This window comes from Hevea brasiliensis, chromosome 7, assembly GCF_030052815.1.
Source record: "Hevea brasiliensis isolate MT/VB/25A 57/8 chromosome 7, ASM3005281v1, whole genome shotgun sequence".
NCBI lineage: Eukaryota > Viridiplantae > Streptophyta > Magnoliopsida > Malpighiales > Euphorbiaceae > Hevea > Hevea brasiliensis.
This window is the reverse complement of record NC_079499.1, coordinates 86,731,064-86,747,421: the sequence shown is the minus strand read 5'-3', so window position 1 is coordinate 86,747,421 and position 16,358 is coordinate 86,731,064. Positions and strand designations below refer to the sequence as shown.

The 16,358-nt window shown below is 26.8% G+C and overlaps 2 protein-coding genes across 2 annotated transcripts; both read right to left on the bottom strand.

Moving 5' to 3' along the window:
* Positions 1–146: 146 nt before the first annotated feature.
* On the bottom strand, positions 147–3,503 carry LOC110669326 (protein trichome birefringence-like 39). Its single transcript, XM_021830946.2, has 5 exons — positions 2,969–3,503; positions 2,726–2,897; positions 1,578–1,753; positions 1,218–1,376; positions 147–706 (listed from the first exon to the last, which is right to left on the bottom strand). The coding sequence occupies exons 1-5, from the start codon at positions 3,298–3,300 to the stop codon at positions 418–420; spliced, it is 1,128 nt and encodes a 375-aa protein (XP_021686638.2). The 5' UTR covers positions 3,301–3,503; the 3' UTR covers positions 147–417.
* An 11,203-nt stretch (positions 3,504–14,706) lies between these two features.
* LOC110669327 (zingipain-1-like) lies at positions 14,707–15,988 on the bottom strand. The gene is made up of 2 exons (XM_021830947.2): positions 15,556–15,988; positions 14,707–15,302 (listed from the first exon to the last, which is right to left on the bottom strand). The coding sequence occupies exons 1-2, from the start codon at positions 15,986–15,988 to the stop codon at positions 14,707–14,709; spliced, it is 1,029 nt and encodes a 342-aa protein (XP_021686639.2).
* Between the last annotated feature and the right edge of the window lie 370 nt (positions 15,989–16,358).

Genomic DNA, 16,358 nt, shown 5'->3' with positions numbered 1-16,358 from the left:
TTTAGGAGAATAAGAACCCATCTAAAGGCTTCGTTTGGCAGAGGGAGGAAAGTAGATGAGAAAATAAACAAAATGGTGGGTCTCTTGACCCATTTTCGTCCCTTCCAAACAGAGCCTTGGATGTTGCCCTTGCAAATAGCCCAAAATTTAGTGTAGTCTAAAGCCAAAAAGCTTTTTAATTAAGACATCAGAGGGAATTTCATACATTGCATGGCAACAACTTCATTGCCAAAAATAAAATCTAAAATTTACAGTTGAAGCATCAAGCCCCCTCCCCGTGTCTCTTATTGCCCACTTGCACAAGAAAATTGGAAAGAAGAAAGAAAATTTTTTAACCCTTATCATCGAAATAATTAATGATCTTCTAAAAAAATCAACTGCCTTGAAAGATTATTAATCCTATTAATTTAAATATTGTCAAGTGAAGAGAGCTGCATATAAAAGCTGGTTCCAAGCATCGGGCAATCCAGGTAGACACCAATGGCTACAATCTTCCTTGTGGTCGCCACTATAGGCCGATGGGTGAGCATCCTTTCGATATTGTGAGAGGGTGGTCACGTCTAGCAAGTAGACTGGTTTCTTTATTCTACTCAATACCTTGTTAACAACCACCCAAGCCAATGGCTTGCCAGATGGGTACCTCGTTCCAAAGAATGGCTGTGTTTCCTCGGGACATGACTTTGTAGGTTGATTCCAATCTTTCCCCCTAATTATTTTGTTAACAAACAAATACCACTTAAATATATAATTGGACAAGCGTCATTAATTAAAGTAAAAAAAATTAAGGATAAATTACCTTTTTTATCTTTGAATTATGTCAATTAATACATATATTTATCAATTTTTAATAATTTAATTTATGTATTTTTACTTCATCAAACTAAAACTCTCTCTGTTCATATTTAAAAATGGTACAATTTTTTTAATTTAATGAAATGAATATATAAATATTAGATCCTTGATTTTTAAAAAGTCAGGAAACATATGTTTTAACTTAATTTAAAGATAAAAAATTGTCTACCTTTAAGGATATTTTAATAATTTCTTAGATAATAATAGAAAATTAAATTGATGGACTTTTAGTTTGATGGGGTTAAAAAAAAAAAAGGATTACCGTTGATTTTTAAAAATTGAAAGACATATATATTAATTTTAACGTAACTCAAAAAAGAATGAATAATTTATTCAAAAATTAAAGAATAAAGGGATTTGCTTACTCATAGTGTGTGGGAGATATGCCCTGGAAGAAGACCTTGGTTTTAGAAGGATCAACATATAGATTGACCCATCTAGCCCACGTAGTAAGCCCTTTATAAAATGCCACAAGTCGGTTCATATCTGTGTACTTTTTATTTCCCTCTTGCATGTATTTCCATCTGAAATAATGAAAGATATAGAATTATTACAAGGATTTTTTTATTATTATTTTAATTTCATTTATTATAAATTTAAAATAAAAAAATATAAAATTTATTTATTAAATATATAAATTTTTTATTTTTATATCGTAAATTTATAATAAATTAAATTTAAGAAAAAATTAGCCCATTAGGAGAGAGAAAAGAGATGGAACGTACGGTTGTGTTCTTCCGGTGTGAGTCCACCAATGCCAGGTGTTAAAGATCAACATGTCCATCCCAACCCATGCTCTACCACTGTATATGGAGTCAAGCTTCAAAATTGTCCCATCCTTGTCCTTAACAAGATCTACTAGAAAAGGTGTTCGATACAGTAATATCGTCACTCCATATTCCTGCTCAATAAAAAAATATATATTTATTTATAAAAATTAAATCTGAATAAGAAATTTTTTACTAGACTGTCTACTTATAATTTGGACTCTTCTTTTAATAATTTAAGAAATAATGTTCCTATGACATGAGAATTGAAAGAGATTATTTTAATTTTCTTTTGTATAATTGACTTTATTGAAACAATTTGAAATTTCACCATTTCTAAATCATTAAAATAAAAAAGAATTCTTTTTAATACTTCTACATGTTGCAAAATAATATTTAAAAAAAGCCGAAATTTAAATAGAAAAAAGCTGAAATAATTAAGCTAAAATAATTAAAACTTTGTTAACAATATTAACTATTTTACTAGTAATTAGTTATTAGATATTAATTATTAATAATTAATTATTTATATAATAATTTAAAATAAAAATATTTAATAAAAATAATTATCGAGTTAATTATAAAATTTAAAAATAATAATATTATTTTATTCACTATAATTAAAACTCTCTAATTAAAAGGAATAATTTTTTATGGACTATTATTTTAATTTTTAAAAATCAAAACAAATATTATATTATTAAATATTATGAATGAGAAAAGATAATATTTTAATTAAATTAAAAATATTAAATATTGTATTAAAAATTATTGCTCAACAAGGTGTAAAACACTAAGATAGGCATGTGTTTAAAATTTGAAACGTCTAGTGATTAATGATTACCGTTCACACAAAAAGTACACAGCCTAGACATGTCTCCGGCAAACAAAGAAGAAGGAAGTCCGCCATCAATCACGCTTCATTTCTAACGTTAATTATAAGAGAAACTCCACTTCTTAAGAAAAAAGAGCAACTTCAGACCTCAAAAGTTACAGGCTTGAACCTCAACTATGGGCAAAATTGGGACATTAAAAGACGCGCATGCACTAGAAGCAAGCAATGCTTATAAATTTTTTAAAAAAATTACCAAAAAGAAAAAATTTACCTCAAATGTGACTGAAGATAGCCCATCTTTCCTTGTGACTGTAGTCTTTGAATTAGGAACCCAAGCGTGAAGCATACATGTCAAAGATTGCCACTGATTCAGACTCATTGAGTCACCCACGAACATTATCTTCTTTCCTCTCCATTTCTCCAAGAAATACAACCCATTAAACCTGCAACACTATAAATGCATAAACTAGCTGCATTTTCATATATTAATTATGAGTTTAATATAATTAATTACCTGGGTAACTCGCAAAAGAATGGCTGCCACCTATACTTGAGATAGTATCTATCAGGACGACCATTCTTTTGGCAGTTGAATTGTGAATCTATGAAGGGACAGGTTGAAGAATCATAGAGAGGGTAACCAGAATCAAATACCCATTTTCCTTGGAACCAATTGCATTTGCTTGCTAATAATTTCCTGGAACTGAATAAGCCATCAGTATCAGTGTTATTGAAGAAGGTAGTGTTGAAAGTCTCAGCTTTTGCAGCTGATAAATGGGGATGAGGAGATACCAACAAAAACAAAGAGAGAAATGAGCAGGTTTTGAACAAGAAATTGAAACACATCTTGGGGTTTTCCAACCAGAATTTGGCTTTGAAGAAAAGAACAAGTAAAGAAAAAAGTTGTCTCAGACAAGTCCTTATATAATGTAAGAGAGATTAGGGAAGGTAAGGGCGGTGGGGATCACGTGGAATGTGTTACATAGTACTATATATCTTTTAATTTGCTTCTGAGAAGAAAAATTGAGAGATCCACGCTTTTTTTTTTTTTAACTGTGGCATGTGATGATGATCCAATTTCAATCGCTTTGAAAAATAGGAATCATGATGAGTTTCGTTCTAAAATAATGGCAAAATTTTCTCCACCGAAAAAAGGTGAAATTATATATATAATTAAATTTTTATTAAAATTCAAATTAAAATTTTACAATTTTATCAAGATTTTTTTTATAATTTATAAAAAATTAATATTTTTAAAGTTTGTGATGGCCTCTCTTAATAATATATAATTTTTTTAAAATTGAATTTGAATTCAGTGAATCTTTATCACTGCACTGAAAATTTCCTTTCCTGATCCTGATCCTGTTGGTCGATTCAATCATTTGTTTCACTTTACTTTTCTTTTCCATTACCATACAACTTTAAATAAAGTCATAAAAACACCCTTCAAATTGCCTCACATGTAGTTGTCCCTTAAATTTTCTAGTTTTATATTAATTACAGCGCTGTCTAACGTTTGTGCCATTTTAATACAGGGTATCTTAATATCAAAAAATATTAGAATGTGGTAATTGTATTTATAATAATTAATTTTATTATATGAATTATATTATAATTAATTATTAAAATATCTTTATTGTACGTATAATATTTATATAAAATAAATTCTCATTAATTTCTAGTTTTTGATGAGGAAACTCGCAATTAATACATAGTTTAAGAGCTATCATTTTATGACTTTCTTTTTTTCTTAATTTTCTATTTTCTTTTAAATTAAATTAAAAAGTTAAATTTATAATGAGTTTGACACTATAAATTGAATTCAGCCCAAATAACTTAAAAGGTAATTTAAAAAGAAAAATTAGAATTAAGCTTCATCCATAATAAATTATCATTTTTTAATCAAAATTTATGTTATTAACAATTCATTTTTAATTCCAACAAATTTTAATAAAAATATAAAAAAATAAATATATAAAATTATCTTTTTATCATAGTAAATAAATAAAATAATAATAATAATAATAATTAAAATTTTGCAAAATTTGTATTTTATATCCGCTCGTGATGATTCTTAATTCCCATGACCTTTTTGATATCCTCAAAAAGACATGGATAACACCTCTCCCGATCAAACAATATTTTTTATGTGTGGGCATTTTTTTTTATTATTAATATTTTAGTAAAGATGTATTATAAATTAATTTTGACATATTATATTAATTTTTATATATTATATAATAAAGATGTCAAACATTTTTTTTATTATTTTTTTAGTGAAGTTGTATTATGAATTAATTTTGACATAAATCAAACAATATGTATGAATTACGAGAGCCACCAATTTAGTTTAGATTAAGAAATCACATTGCTCAGAAGGATAGGAAATTCTGTTGGAGAATTAATATTGGAAACAACTGAACAAAACAGAAAATTATTGCATGCACCAGACCACTGTAAAAATAGCGATCCTTATATATATATATATATATAATTGTAATTATTTTTTAAATTAAAGAGTAATGAGTCTTTCATACGAGAGAGAATATATATATATATTCTTTATGTCTCTCTCGTATGAAAGACTCATTACTCTTTAATTTAAAAAATAATTACAGTTATATATATATATATATATATATATATATATATAACTGTAATTATTTTTTAAATTAAAGAGTAATGAGTCTTTCATTCGAGAGAGAATATATGTTTCATAAGCATATAATAATTTTTAAAAAGAAACTTAGCGTATACTTTATTGTAACAGTTAAATTCATGATAGAAACACGTAGCATGATTTTAGGATGTAAATGATTTTGTTTTGTATCAATTTCTTTGCTTTTATGAATTTTTGTATCATTAATAAAGGAGACTTCACAAAACTTTTCTCATAATTCTTGATGAATTGAGACATGATTTCAGTGTAAACGACAAAGTGTTTCAACTAGTAAATGAAAATTAAAAAATAGTGATTTCCACATACAATGCCAATTGATGATATCAATATCAATAGGTATTAGGAGCTTGTCATGCAGTATTATAAAATAAAGATAGAATTACAGTGAGGGATGGGTCCTTTATTAGAGATATTTCTGATGTTAAAATTAGTTATTTGTGGAAAATATTAGTCCAATGGTTAATATTAATTATAAAAATATAAATATGTGAATTTCTATCGTATATGTGTTAGAAGAAAGAATATGAGTAATGAAGAAAAGGATTGTGTAATTATCTGTGTCTTATTTACAGAGATATTACATCTATTTATATATGAGAATATGAGCTAATTTAGACAAGAATAATAATTGTTGTAATTATGTTACATAAATCTCCTATAATCATATTAATTGCTGTAATTATACTACACAGATCTCCTATAATCATGTTAATTGCTGTAATTATGCTAACAATATAAATTATTTTAAATATATAATTAATTTTTTTTAACTGAATCTATAATCAATTAAGTCTAAATAAAATTTTTTCAGAAATATTTTTGCGGCAATAAAAGGGAAAATTTAAGGATGTTTGCTCCTAGTTCAAGTGTAAAGGATGTGAGGGGGACCACAGAAGCATTAACGGGCAAGTTACCCATGTGTCTCCTATTGAAGGTTGTTTGAACTTTGAAGGAGTTCAAGACAATTAGCCCCGCAAGTTTTGGAAAACTCAAAACTAGCTGGTTTTGTACTGTCTTGAATTGAGTTGTCGCCCACTTGTCTCTATTTTCCAAACCAATTCGCTACTTTTTACAACTGAATTATGTAGATTTTTTTGTAAATTAATTTTACGCATTTTCTTTCGACTTAACTAATTATATTAGTAGCAACCCTAACTTTAAATTATATTATAAAAATTTATAAATTTCAATTTGAATATTATTAAATTTTTTTATAATGTGCTATTATTGATTTATAAATTAATATATATCTAAATTTCACCCACCATCTCTAAATTTAAATAAATATATCACAAATGTCTCATAACTTTTAAATTATGTTACAAGACTTCAATTTAATTTATAAATAATTTTTAATACAAAATATGCTCAATAATAATTTAAGATTGGATACATTATTTTACTCATATAAGAAAGTGTATACATATACATATATATTAGCTTATAAAAGAAAGTAATTCATATTTAATTAGAGTTTAGATATTATTAAAATAAAGTTAAATAATATATTATTAAAATTTTTTCTTAACTATATTAAAATAAAATTAATGAAATTAATATAAATTAGATATGAATCCGTTAGGATAAAATAAAAATAAAAATTTTATTCTATTAAGAAAATAATAATAATAATAATAATAATAATATAATTTTTAATAGGAAAAATTTTATATATATATATATATTAAACTATTTCTAAAATTATTATTTTATTTAAATAATAAATAAAAATTTTAAATTTTGTCTTATTATAAAAGTTTGAAAGAAAAATTATATAATCATAAATTATAATTTACTATGAATGTTTATATAAAAATTTTAAAGAATAATATATTAAATAGATTAAAATTTTCATAATACAAATTAAAGTTGAGGAATGTTCCTAATATAATTACTTAAGTTGAGAGATGATAGTAAAATTAATGTTTTTTTTATGAGGAATAATGTAGAATATTTGAGAATATTTCATTTATTTAATTTTAATTGAAATTTAAATTAATCTTAAAAATCATTTTAGTATTATAAAATTAAAATTTATTAGTATTTAAAAAATATAAAATCTTAACCTCTTTCCTTTAAAATTTATGTATATGCATGTATAAATCTCCCACTAAATGACATGAGAATTAAGAGGGAATCATGGGAATTTTTATTTTTTTTTTAGAAAAAATCTCAACAAGAATTTTTTTTTAAATAATACTTTAAAAATTTTAAAAGGGATATGATTATTAGATTTTAAACTCTTATTTTCATATAGTATAAAATAGACATTTAATTATTAAATTATTAATACAATATTTTGAAAAGATATCATATTTATTTTATTTGTCTATTTGTACATCTAGTCAAGCGTCAGTTTAAGTCCTGAATCAAGCAATATCAGCTCGAATTAAATTTAGAATCAACCTAGATCAATGGTTTAAGGATCTGAACTAGAATCAGACCGGCTATAAGGACTAGTTTGGGTTCCTCCTCGTCAAGCCTTCAATCAGATCTAGCGATTTCATTCTAATTCAAAGAAGATCTTTTTTTTTTTTTTTTTTTTTTTCCTGAAAATAAGCAATGACTTTATAGGGTCTCACATGGACCAAACCATTTTCAAACTGAAATCAAAACTATAAAAAATCAGAACTAAAATTGGATCAGACCAAAATTAAACTAAAATCGACTAAAAACTAGAACCGGCTAGAACCTTAACCACTAATCCAATTCTGGTTCATCTCCTAGTCAGGCCTTAACCATCGATTCGGACTCAAAATTGGTCCAAATTGGACCCGTGGCCAGGCTACTTATTTGAGAGAGTAAGTTATCACCATCATGTTCTTTGCATCATTGTTCTTTAAAGCTATCTACAAGTTGGCCTTGAAAAAGCATTTGGCAAAGCAGCTTTGGAACCTTAAATTGTACCAAAAAATAATAATAAAAAAACGTTTCTTCCCTTGCTTCCTCTTTGATTACATGGTTGCTTACATCAATTTGACAACCCAATTTGAGAATTTGATTAAATTAGTGTTAATAGGTGTGAAAAATTGACATAATTTGAGATGGAATTTTGTTGACTGAGAAGCTTCCTTCTATTCAAATCAACCCAAATTGATTGATATTATTCATAATTCATATTAAATTATTATTATTATTATTATTATTATTATTATTTGCTAAAGACATTTTTCATGTGTTGGACCCATTTTTCCAAAAAGTTTCTCCACTTGTGGTGGTTCCAACAATGAAATATCATCAATTTGTACATGTTGTCAAGCCCAATGAATAGGATATTATTTCTATATATACATCACCAAATGGAACATGGTAGGTAATTCTGAGAAGAAAAGCCACCTTCAAGTTGAAGTCCAAAACTCCCAAAGTAATTTCAATTTGGTTAAAACTTTAGAATTTCCTTTGTGGGATTTTGATTTCTTGATTCAAATATGGGGTTGAGGGCAAGAGATTAATGAACAAATATATATGTATATATATTACCAATGAGTTAGTATTGGACTTATTTTCAATACTTTGAGACCTCGAGTTTAAATCCTAATTGAAATAATTATATATAAAAAACATAAATTTAATATTATACTTTTATTTTCCTGATCTTAATAATAAAATGACTAAATACATTATTTTATACCTAAATTTTATTAAAAATTCGTATAATATCTTAAATTTTTAAAACGTCCTATAACATATCTTAACTCTTATAAACGTCTAATGATACATATTAACTCTTATGAAGTAGAATTAAGATGCCATTTGAGTCTCAGTTAGCAGATCACCATATTAGCAGATCAAAATGTATTTTAATTTTATTTTACAAGAGTTTAAGTGTATCATAGACTATTTATAAAAGTTAGAGTGTGTTATGAAACGTTTAAAAATTATGATGTCATGAAATTTTTTGAATAAAATTTAAGGATAAATTTATATATTTTGCTAAAAAAATTACGGATTAACTATAATTTTTCAATTCATAATTGTTTAATTGTTTGTTGGTGCCAAGAAATTAAAATCTTTTTTTTTTTCCAAAGGAGATGAGATGGTGTCAAGTAGACATAATTAACTAATAGTGAACTCCAATTGTACTTATTAGCAAATCAGCGGGTTTGAGAAGAACAAAAGAAAATGTTGAATCTTTAAAAGCAAGTTGTACCATTTTCAAATTAAGTGGGCCACAGAAGGAAATGCTGGCCCACTTGATTAGAAATTAGCAGAGCTTTGCTTATACGCCATTTTTGACTTTTGAATGCATAATCATTGTTTGAGAAAATTTGTGAAGCAATCACTTTCAAAACTCAATCATAGCTACGATCCTTGTGCTTTGCTTTGGCTGCATTTACCAAACCTCCCGTTAAACATTACAATGGCATGCGGTTTTGACAAGGCAAGCCTAATTGATTACTGGATTGGTGATTTTCTTTTCTTTTCTTTTTTTTCATCTCTCCCTTAATGGTTAGATTGCTTAATCATTGATATTGAACAATCAAGAATGTAGCAGAATATATTTATATTTCTAAGTTTTTTCTCCCACTTGTTCTTTTTCGTGTTTGAAATTTAAAATTTTATAAAAATTTAATTAAATTAATTTTTTTTATTAATTTTCATATTTGAGAAAAAAGAATTTAATTATTTTTAATTTAAAATAATTTTATTATTAAAAAAATATAAATTAAGTAGTATAAAAGTTTATTTAAATTCTTTTTTTACAAATGATTTAGTCAAATAAAGCTGTTAAAAATGTTGCTTAAGAAAATATACCGAGCCTATTCATTCCAAGACGTAGTTCAAAGGAAAGAATTGCGAAAGTGTTTATATTTAATACTATTGTCTTCTAGAGCATGAAACATATACAAGTCTCTCCAAAGTTAGCTTAAAAGGGAGAATTGTCAAAATTATTATATTTAATAATATTTTCATCTATAATTTGAAATACTTATAAGAGGTCTAACATTGATCGAGGGGATCTGATTCCATATTAAGAAAATGAATCAAATCTAATTTACTCTAAAAAAAACTAATTTAAAAAAAATTATCTAAATATTTATTGTTAGCATCCTGTATAAAAGAAAAGGACTAATATTATCTTTTTCACATTAGTCATGTCACCAAATGTCAATGGGCTAGGGTAGAGCCCATTTTCATTATTTACAGAAGAGTGGAAAGCCCACTACATGAAGATGGGTGATTCCACATGGGTTATACATGCCACTCCCTAGGGCCATTAGTTGCACCTTGGCTATCAAAAAGGAAAATCAAGTGGGGACTAGTAAACAATTTTGGTTCACAGAGATGATGGCATTTGTCGGCTAATGTGTTCCCTCTCTTCTAATTTGGGCTAATGAATTTCATTTTAAGTCCATTATTTGGGGTTACCATGCGACTGGAAGTTTTTTTCATATTACGAGTCTTGTGACTTAGATATTAAAAGGCTAAAAATCTACAATTTATAGTATAAGAGATTAAAGACTTTAATTTTTTTTTTAATTTCTTTTCTTATTTAGAGAACATAGATTCCACAATAGAATGCAATTCTCTCTTTTTATAATTTTCATTATAAAAGTGAAAATTATTATTAGTGATTTTTATTTTAAAATTTCTTAATTTTAATAATGATTTTAATATTATTGTGTAAAAACCTATTAATGGTAGCTTTTCACATTTAAAGGTCAGAAAAATGTATACTTTAAATTAAATATTTATTATAAATTTTATTGGAGGATAATTTTAGTACACATTTAAATTTGAGTTTATAGTTTTAGAATACATATATAAATATTAAATTGTTATATAAATTTTATTATTTAAAGAAATAAAAATTAAACCATATCATCAAATCCTTAAATAATTTGCAAATCAAAAGAAAAATTATAAACCCCAAATAGTTATGCTAAATAACAAATAATCTAGGATTAAAAAATAAATATAACAATAACCTTTTACCTAAATTAAAGATACAAGAAAAACAAGACGTTAATAAAATAGCAAAAATTAATAAGCGACAACTTTTTACCCAAATAAGTGACAACTTCATGGCCACTCGGAAGGAGATGACTTATTGAGTATCACTGTTTTCTTACTTTGGCACACATGGAAGAGAAGGAATTTACTCTCTTTCTTCCAAGAGACTATTAATTTGGCACTTAAACATATGGCCCCTCGTGCTCTTGCCACCTACACAACGCTTCTGCCTTCACACATTAAGTTAAATTTTGACGCAGCGGTCAACAAGCAAAGAGGTTATGTTTCAATCGGGGTTATAGCTTGGTTATGGGTAATCCGTGTGCATGGTATTGTAAGTTTTTCTATGGCCTAACAGACCTTTTAGTTTTGGAGAGTATGGCATGCAGGGAAATTATGGCATTAGCTAAGTTAAAGGGGTTTTCGATGGATAACGTTGGAAGGAGATTCTCAAGTGGCTATACATTCCCTTCAAGAAAGTCCAATTCCTTCGGAATTATACTCGACATTCTTTCAATGGCTTTGACTTTTGAAGATTTTTCCTTTGACTTTGTTAGAAGAGAGGCTATAATTGCGCTACTCATATATAGTCTTGCGGCAAGAGCTCTAAGGACTTTTCTTTTATTTATAATCCTTTATAGGACTGCTATTTAGTATATTGTCTTATGCCCATTTAGAGTCTTCAATGAATTATTTATATTTGAAAAAAAAAAAAAAGTGACAACTTTATAAAACATACAAGATAAAGGTAAATGTATGTTTAAGTTTATGGATCTAAAAATTTACATTAGAGCCAAAACGACTAGGTCTTAATACTTGTACATATATAGAAATAAGGTAAATTTTTAACTTGAATGGCATAAAGAAGAGAGGAGTTAAACGAAACGAGAAATAGAGAAAAAAAAAATTATTGTGCCAATTTGGGAAGCGAAAGCATAAATTTTAATTGAGAAATCTCATTTTAATTTGGGATATATGGTATAAGCTCTGTTGGATAATAATTTTTGAAATAATTTTTAAATTTATATATAAATAAATAACAATTAGTTAATATCTAGCAGTCAACAGATAGTAAAATAATTAACAGTTACGGTTACTATACAGCTAATATTATCAAACAAATCCATAATAAAAAAAATTATTAAATTAACTTATATTTAGCTTTTAAAGTCCCTTGAATCCCTTTATAAGTGTAATTAGCTCCATTGAATGCCCTGCTTCCTTAATATGAACTTGAATGCATTATCCACCATACTACCCATAAAAAAAAAAAAAAATTAGCACAACAAAAGTAATTGAAAAATATAAATTTTATTATGACCGAAATTATGATATAACTAAAATTATATAATTATTTTTAAATATTTATATATAGTCATATTATTATAAAATAAATAAATAAATAAATAACATTTTATAATAATTTATTTTTTAAATAATTATAAGTATTTATATTTTTTAAATATAAAATTATTTTTTATTATGGACAGTTAAATATTTTTCTTTTTTTTTTGAAAAATATATTATAATTTACTTAAAAAATAAAAAAAAAATATATTCTAAAAGTAAACATATCCTTTGCAACTCATTCTTCAAATCTTATTCTAGAACCTTGCTAGGTGGCGTTTAATTGCAGCTAAATTAATCGTTTAATTTGACGATTGAAGGCATTAACCCATTTTCTCACAAAAAAAAATTAATTGGTTTCATTTGTTTTTTAGATATAAAAAATATTTCATTAATTAAAAATAAAATACAAAAACAAATTACAAATCAACGTATTAAACTTATGCATAAATAAAACTAAATGCTCATACAAAAAATAATAAAAAGATTTTAAAGATTTGATAGTGTTGGCATGTAGATTGGCCAATAAGCGGGCTGCAGGTTCCAGTCTTTAACTCCATGCTTTTCTTTTACAGGCTCCATCACATAACCTCTAAATTTAAATTTCCTATTGAATGAAAGATCTGCACATTCTCTAAAGAAACAAAATATCAAAATACCAAAAATATATAATAACTCCATTGAAGGAGAGATAACACCATAAAAATTCAAAATCCATCAATAAGGACATATTTGATGACTTATTTAATCAAAAGCTATTAATAATTATAAATTTAAGGAGATAGGCCCAAAACCTATTCTAAATGAACATAGATATGAGAGTTATTGGAAAAGAAAAACCATAGAAAATAAAGTGAAGAGTTGCCAAACACTCATTGGTGACCATTCAAAGAGGAGATTAGAAGGAGGAAGAAGAGAAAAAAAGGATATATATATATATATATATATATATATATATATATATATATATATATATATATATATATATAGAGAGAGAGAGAGAGAGAGAGAGAGAGAGAGAGAGAGAGAGAGAGAGAGAGAGAGAGAAGAGAAGAAGAAGAAGAAGAAGAAATTTCTATAAACTTATTTCTATGTTCAATGTAGTCCCTTCGACTGTTTGATTTAATGATATGATCACATATAATGTTACATTTTGAAAATTCATAAAAAAGAATTTTTTAAAAAAATTCAAACAAAGGTGATAAAATTAAAAAATTATTTTTAATAAAAATGTCACACGAATCAATTATATAATTATTTTTATAAATATTTTAACAGAGTATTATTTATTTGTAATGATATTTTTTAAGTGTTGGAATAAAATCATAATTTTTTATTATTTAACTTATTTATAAAATATTTCATTGAAATTAATAGTGCTGTATATCACTACTCATTACAAAAACCAGTTCACAATTAGTGAAATTAACATTTACATTAAGACATTTTGCTTAATAAAAAGTAACTATTTAATTTGTTAGTGAAATTTAATATCAAGGATTATTCTTTTTAAAAAATGAATGATGTATGTGTTATTTTTTAATTTTTTTTAGAATTATGTATGTTATTTATATACTAAATCTTTGTTTTCGTGTTAAATTGGTTACTTAATTTAGATGCGTTAAAATGAATGATGTATGTGTTATTTTCTTTTTAATTTTTTTAGAATTATGTATGCTATTTATATACTAAACTTTTGTTTTTGTGTTTAATTGATTTTATTCAATTTAGTCGTGTTAAAGAACACGTACAATCTTGTTATTTTCATTTGAAGCAATTCATTTATAATTTTTTTTGTAAACATTTCAATTCTTATAATCAAGATCGTTATATGCATTTTTGCAATTTAATAGGAACATCTTAGTAGTCAAGTGATTTTAACTATACGAAATCATACTCTTTTTGTTATGAGAAAAACTTACTTAAATCTGATTTATTATATATTTAAGACATAAATATGTAAGTTTTATTTATTTTACATGTGAATTTTATCAAATATATTGCATCTTTAATTTATGATAAATCGAGTCTCACCATATTATGGTTGCCACAACAGAGAAAGACAAGCAACTTCTTGTTTGTAATTTTTCCCATATTAGTGAACAAACATTAGAACATTGAAATTCCGATTGGGAGAAAAACACTAAAGTTATTCTATTGCTCAAATTTTTGAGCTAGAAAAATACATGATTAACACTTTAGAGTGTATGTATTCACCAATATAAAACGAGAAACATGTATGATAACATATTATTCTAGTTGAGGACTAATTATTGAGCAATTGGATGGGAGGAATACAGTGCAATCCCACACAGTCCTTCCTTATCATCTACATCTCTCTGCATCCTTATGTATCCTTTCTCACCCCAATCGCTGCCCCATGAATTCTTCACAAGCCAATACTTGGTTCCATTAGTGGTTGTGCCATACCCTACCGCTGTCACACCATGGTTTATCTCAGTTCCACAGTCTCCTGTGAAAACACCGGCGTTGTAGAACTGAAATTCCAATCCGCTACCATCAATGGAGACCGACACAGGTTGGTTTGCTACTGCCTTCATTAGTGATGCTTCGCTTTTAGCAGGAACCACTTCATACCTTGTGATGTTGGCAACGTGGGAAGCCTCCTTTTTGGTGTTACAAGTTCCATTAGTTCCATTGTAAGGGTAATTAGCTTCACTGGTGATACCATGGTTCTTTATTACGAATTTGAATGCATCTTCCATGTAACCACCATTACAGCCTTCATCCTTGCCTTTAGTGTCACAATCTACAAGCTCTTGCTCAGATAGAGCAATCAATGTACCTGTAGTTATCTTGTGGATCCCCTCCATAGCTCCCACAGCTGAGAAAGCCCAGCAACTCCCTGTACAAAATTGATAAGCATGGTACATGCATCCAATTTTGAGAAAAATAAACTCGATCCACGATAGATTCAAAATACATCATTAAGTATAACCCATAAATAAAATTGGTGGGATATATGTATTTATACTTTGAGTTTATAATAGATCTGCTCTAAGCTTTCTCAGATGGTAATATATGTACAGGGAAAAGTCAAAACAATTAATGTTAGTTTTAAAGTCAAAATAATTAATGTTAGTTTTCTTGTCTCTTACCACAATCGCCTTGATCCTTGATAGGAGTAACAGCCCCTTTCTTTCTCCAGTCCATACTAGTAGGCAAATCAGTTACATTTGCATACTTAAATGGTGTTGCTTTCACTGATATTGCCTGTTTGTTCCTCCTGTATCCATTCAGGGAAGCCTTAAACTCTTCACTGGTGAGGTCTGCAAATTTGTTAAGGCTTAGCTTGTAGGGTTTGTTACCAGCGGCATTGAAGGACTCTATGAACTCAACATTGCGCTTGAATATGTGGACCCTTCTTTGTTTCTCTACCTTATCCTTGTAAACCCTTCCATATTTTTTCATCCATTCCTCATGTCTCTCAAAAATGGATGAGGAGTCATGGAGCTTTCGAGACGTGGCTTGATTAACCAAAATGAAGAAGAAAGCAATCAACAAATGTTGCATTTTACAAACTAAAGCCATTGCTTAATAGTTGACGGATGTGTTTGAATATGGTTTCTATGTATATAGTGGAACTTTCTGAATCTAGGTGAGCTAGCTTCTGGGTTTTATAGATTCCTGAAGTAAATAGCACACGCAGTGAGATTTTGGCCTCTGGTTGTGTGCCATGTAATTAGCTTTAATATATGGTTAATTATTTGGTAAACGAAAACAAACCACAAAATTTGAGTCTACTTAATAGGATTGACTGATCCTATTGTCTTAGCTCACTCAATTTTGCTTTTATTTTTTTAAAATTATTTTTAAAGAAGTTTCTCGACACATTCTTTATTGGCCAGCTCTTCATAGTTTTTTTAGATATGTTAATAAAAAAAAAGGAGCTTTTACTCGG

What these genes read in the sequence shown, in the direction of transcription:
- LOC110669326 (XM_021830946.2), bottom strand. Translation starts at nt 3,300, where the DNA reads ATGTGTTTCAATTTCTTGTTCAAAACCTGCTCATTTCTCTCTTTGTTT. An exon ending in TATCTTCAGTCACATTTGAG is followed by an intron (nt 1,754 to 2,725) that starts GTAAATTTTTTC and finishes TTTATTGAGCAG; the next exon opens with GAATATGGAGTGACGATATT. An exon ending in CACACCGGAAGAACACAACC is followed by an intron (nt 1,377 to 1,577) that starts GTACGTTCCATC and finishes TCATTATTTCAG; the next exon opens with ATGGAAATACATGCAAGAGG.
- LOC110669327 (XM_021830947.2), bottom strand. Translation starts at nt 15,988, where the DNA reads ATGGCTTTAGTTTGTAAAATGCAACATTTGTTGATTGCTTTCTTCTTC. An exon ending in CAAGGATCAAGGCGATTGTG is followed by an intron (nt 15,303 to 15,555) that starts GTAAGAGACAAG and finishes AATTTTGTACAG; the next exon opens with GGAGTTGCTGGGCTTTCTCA.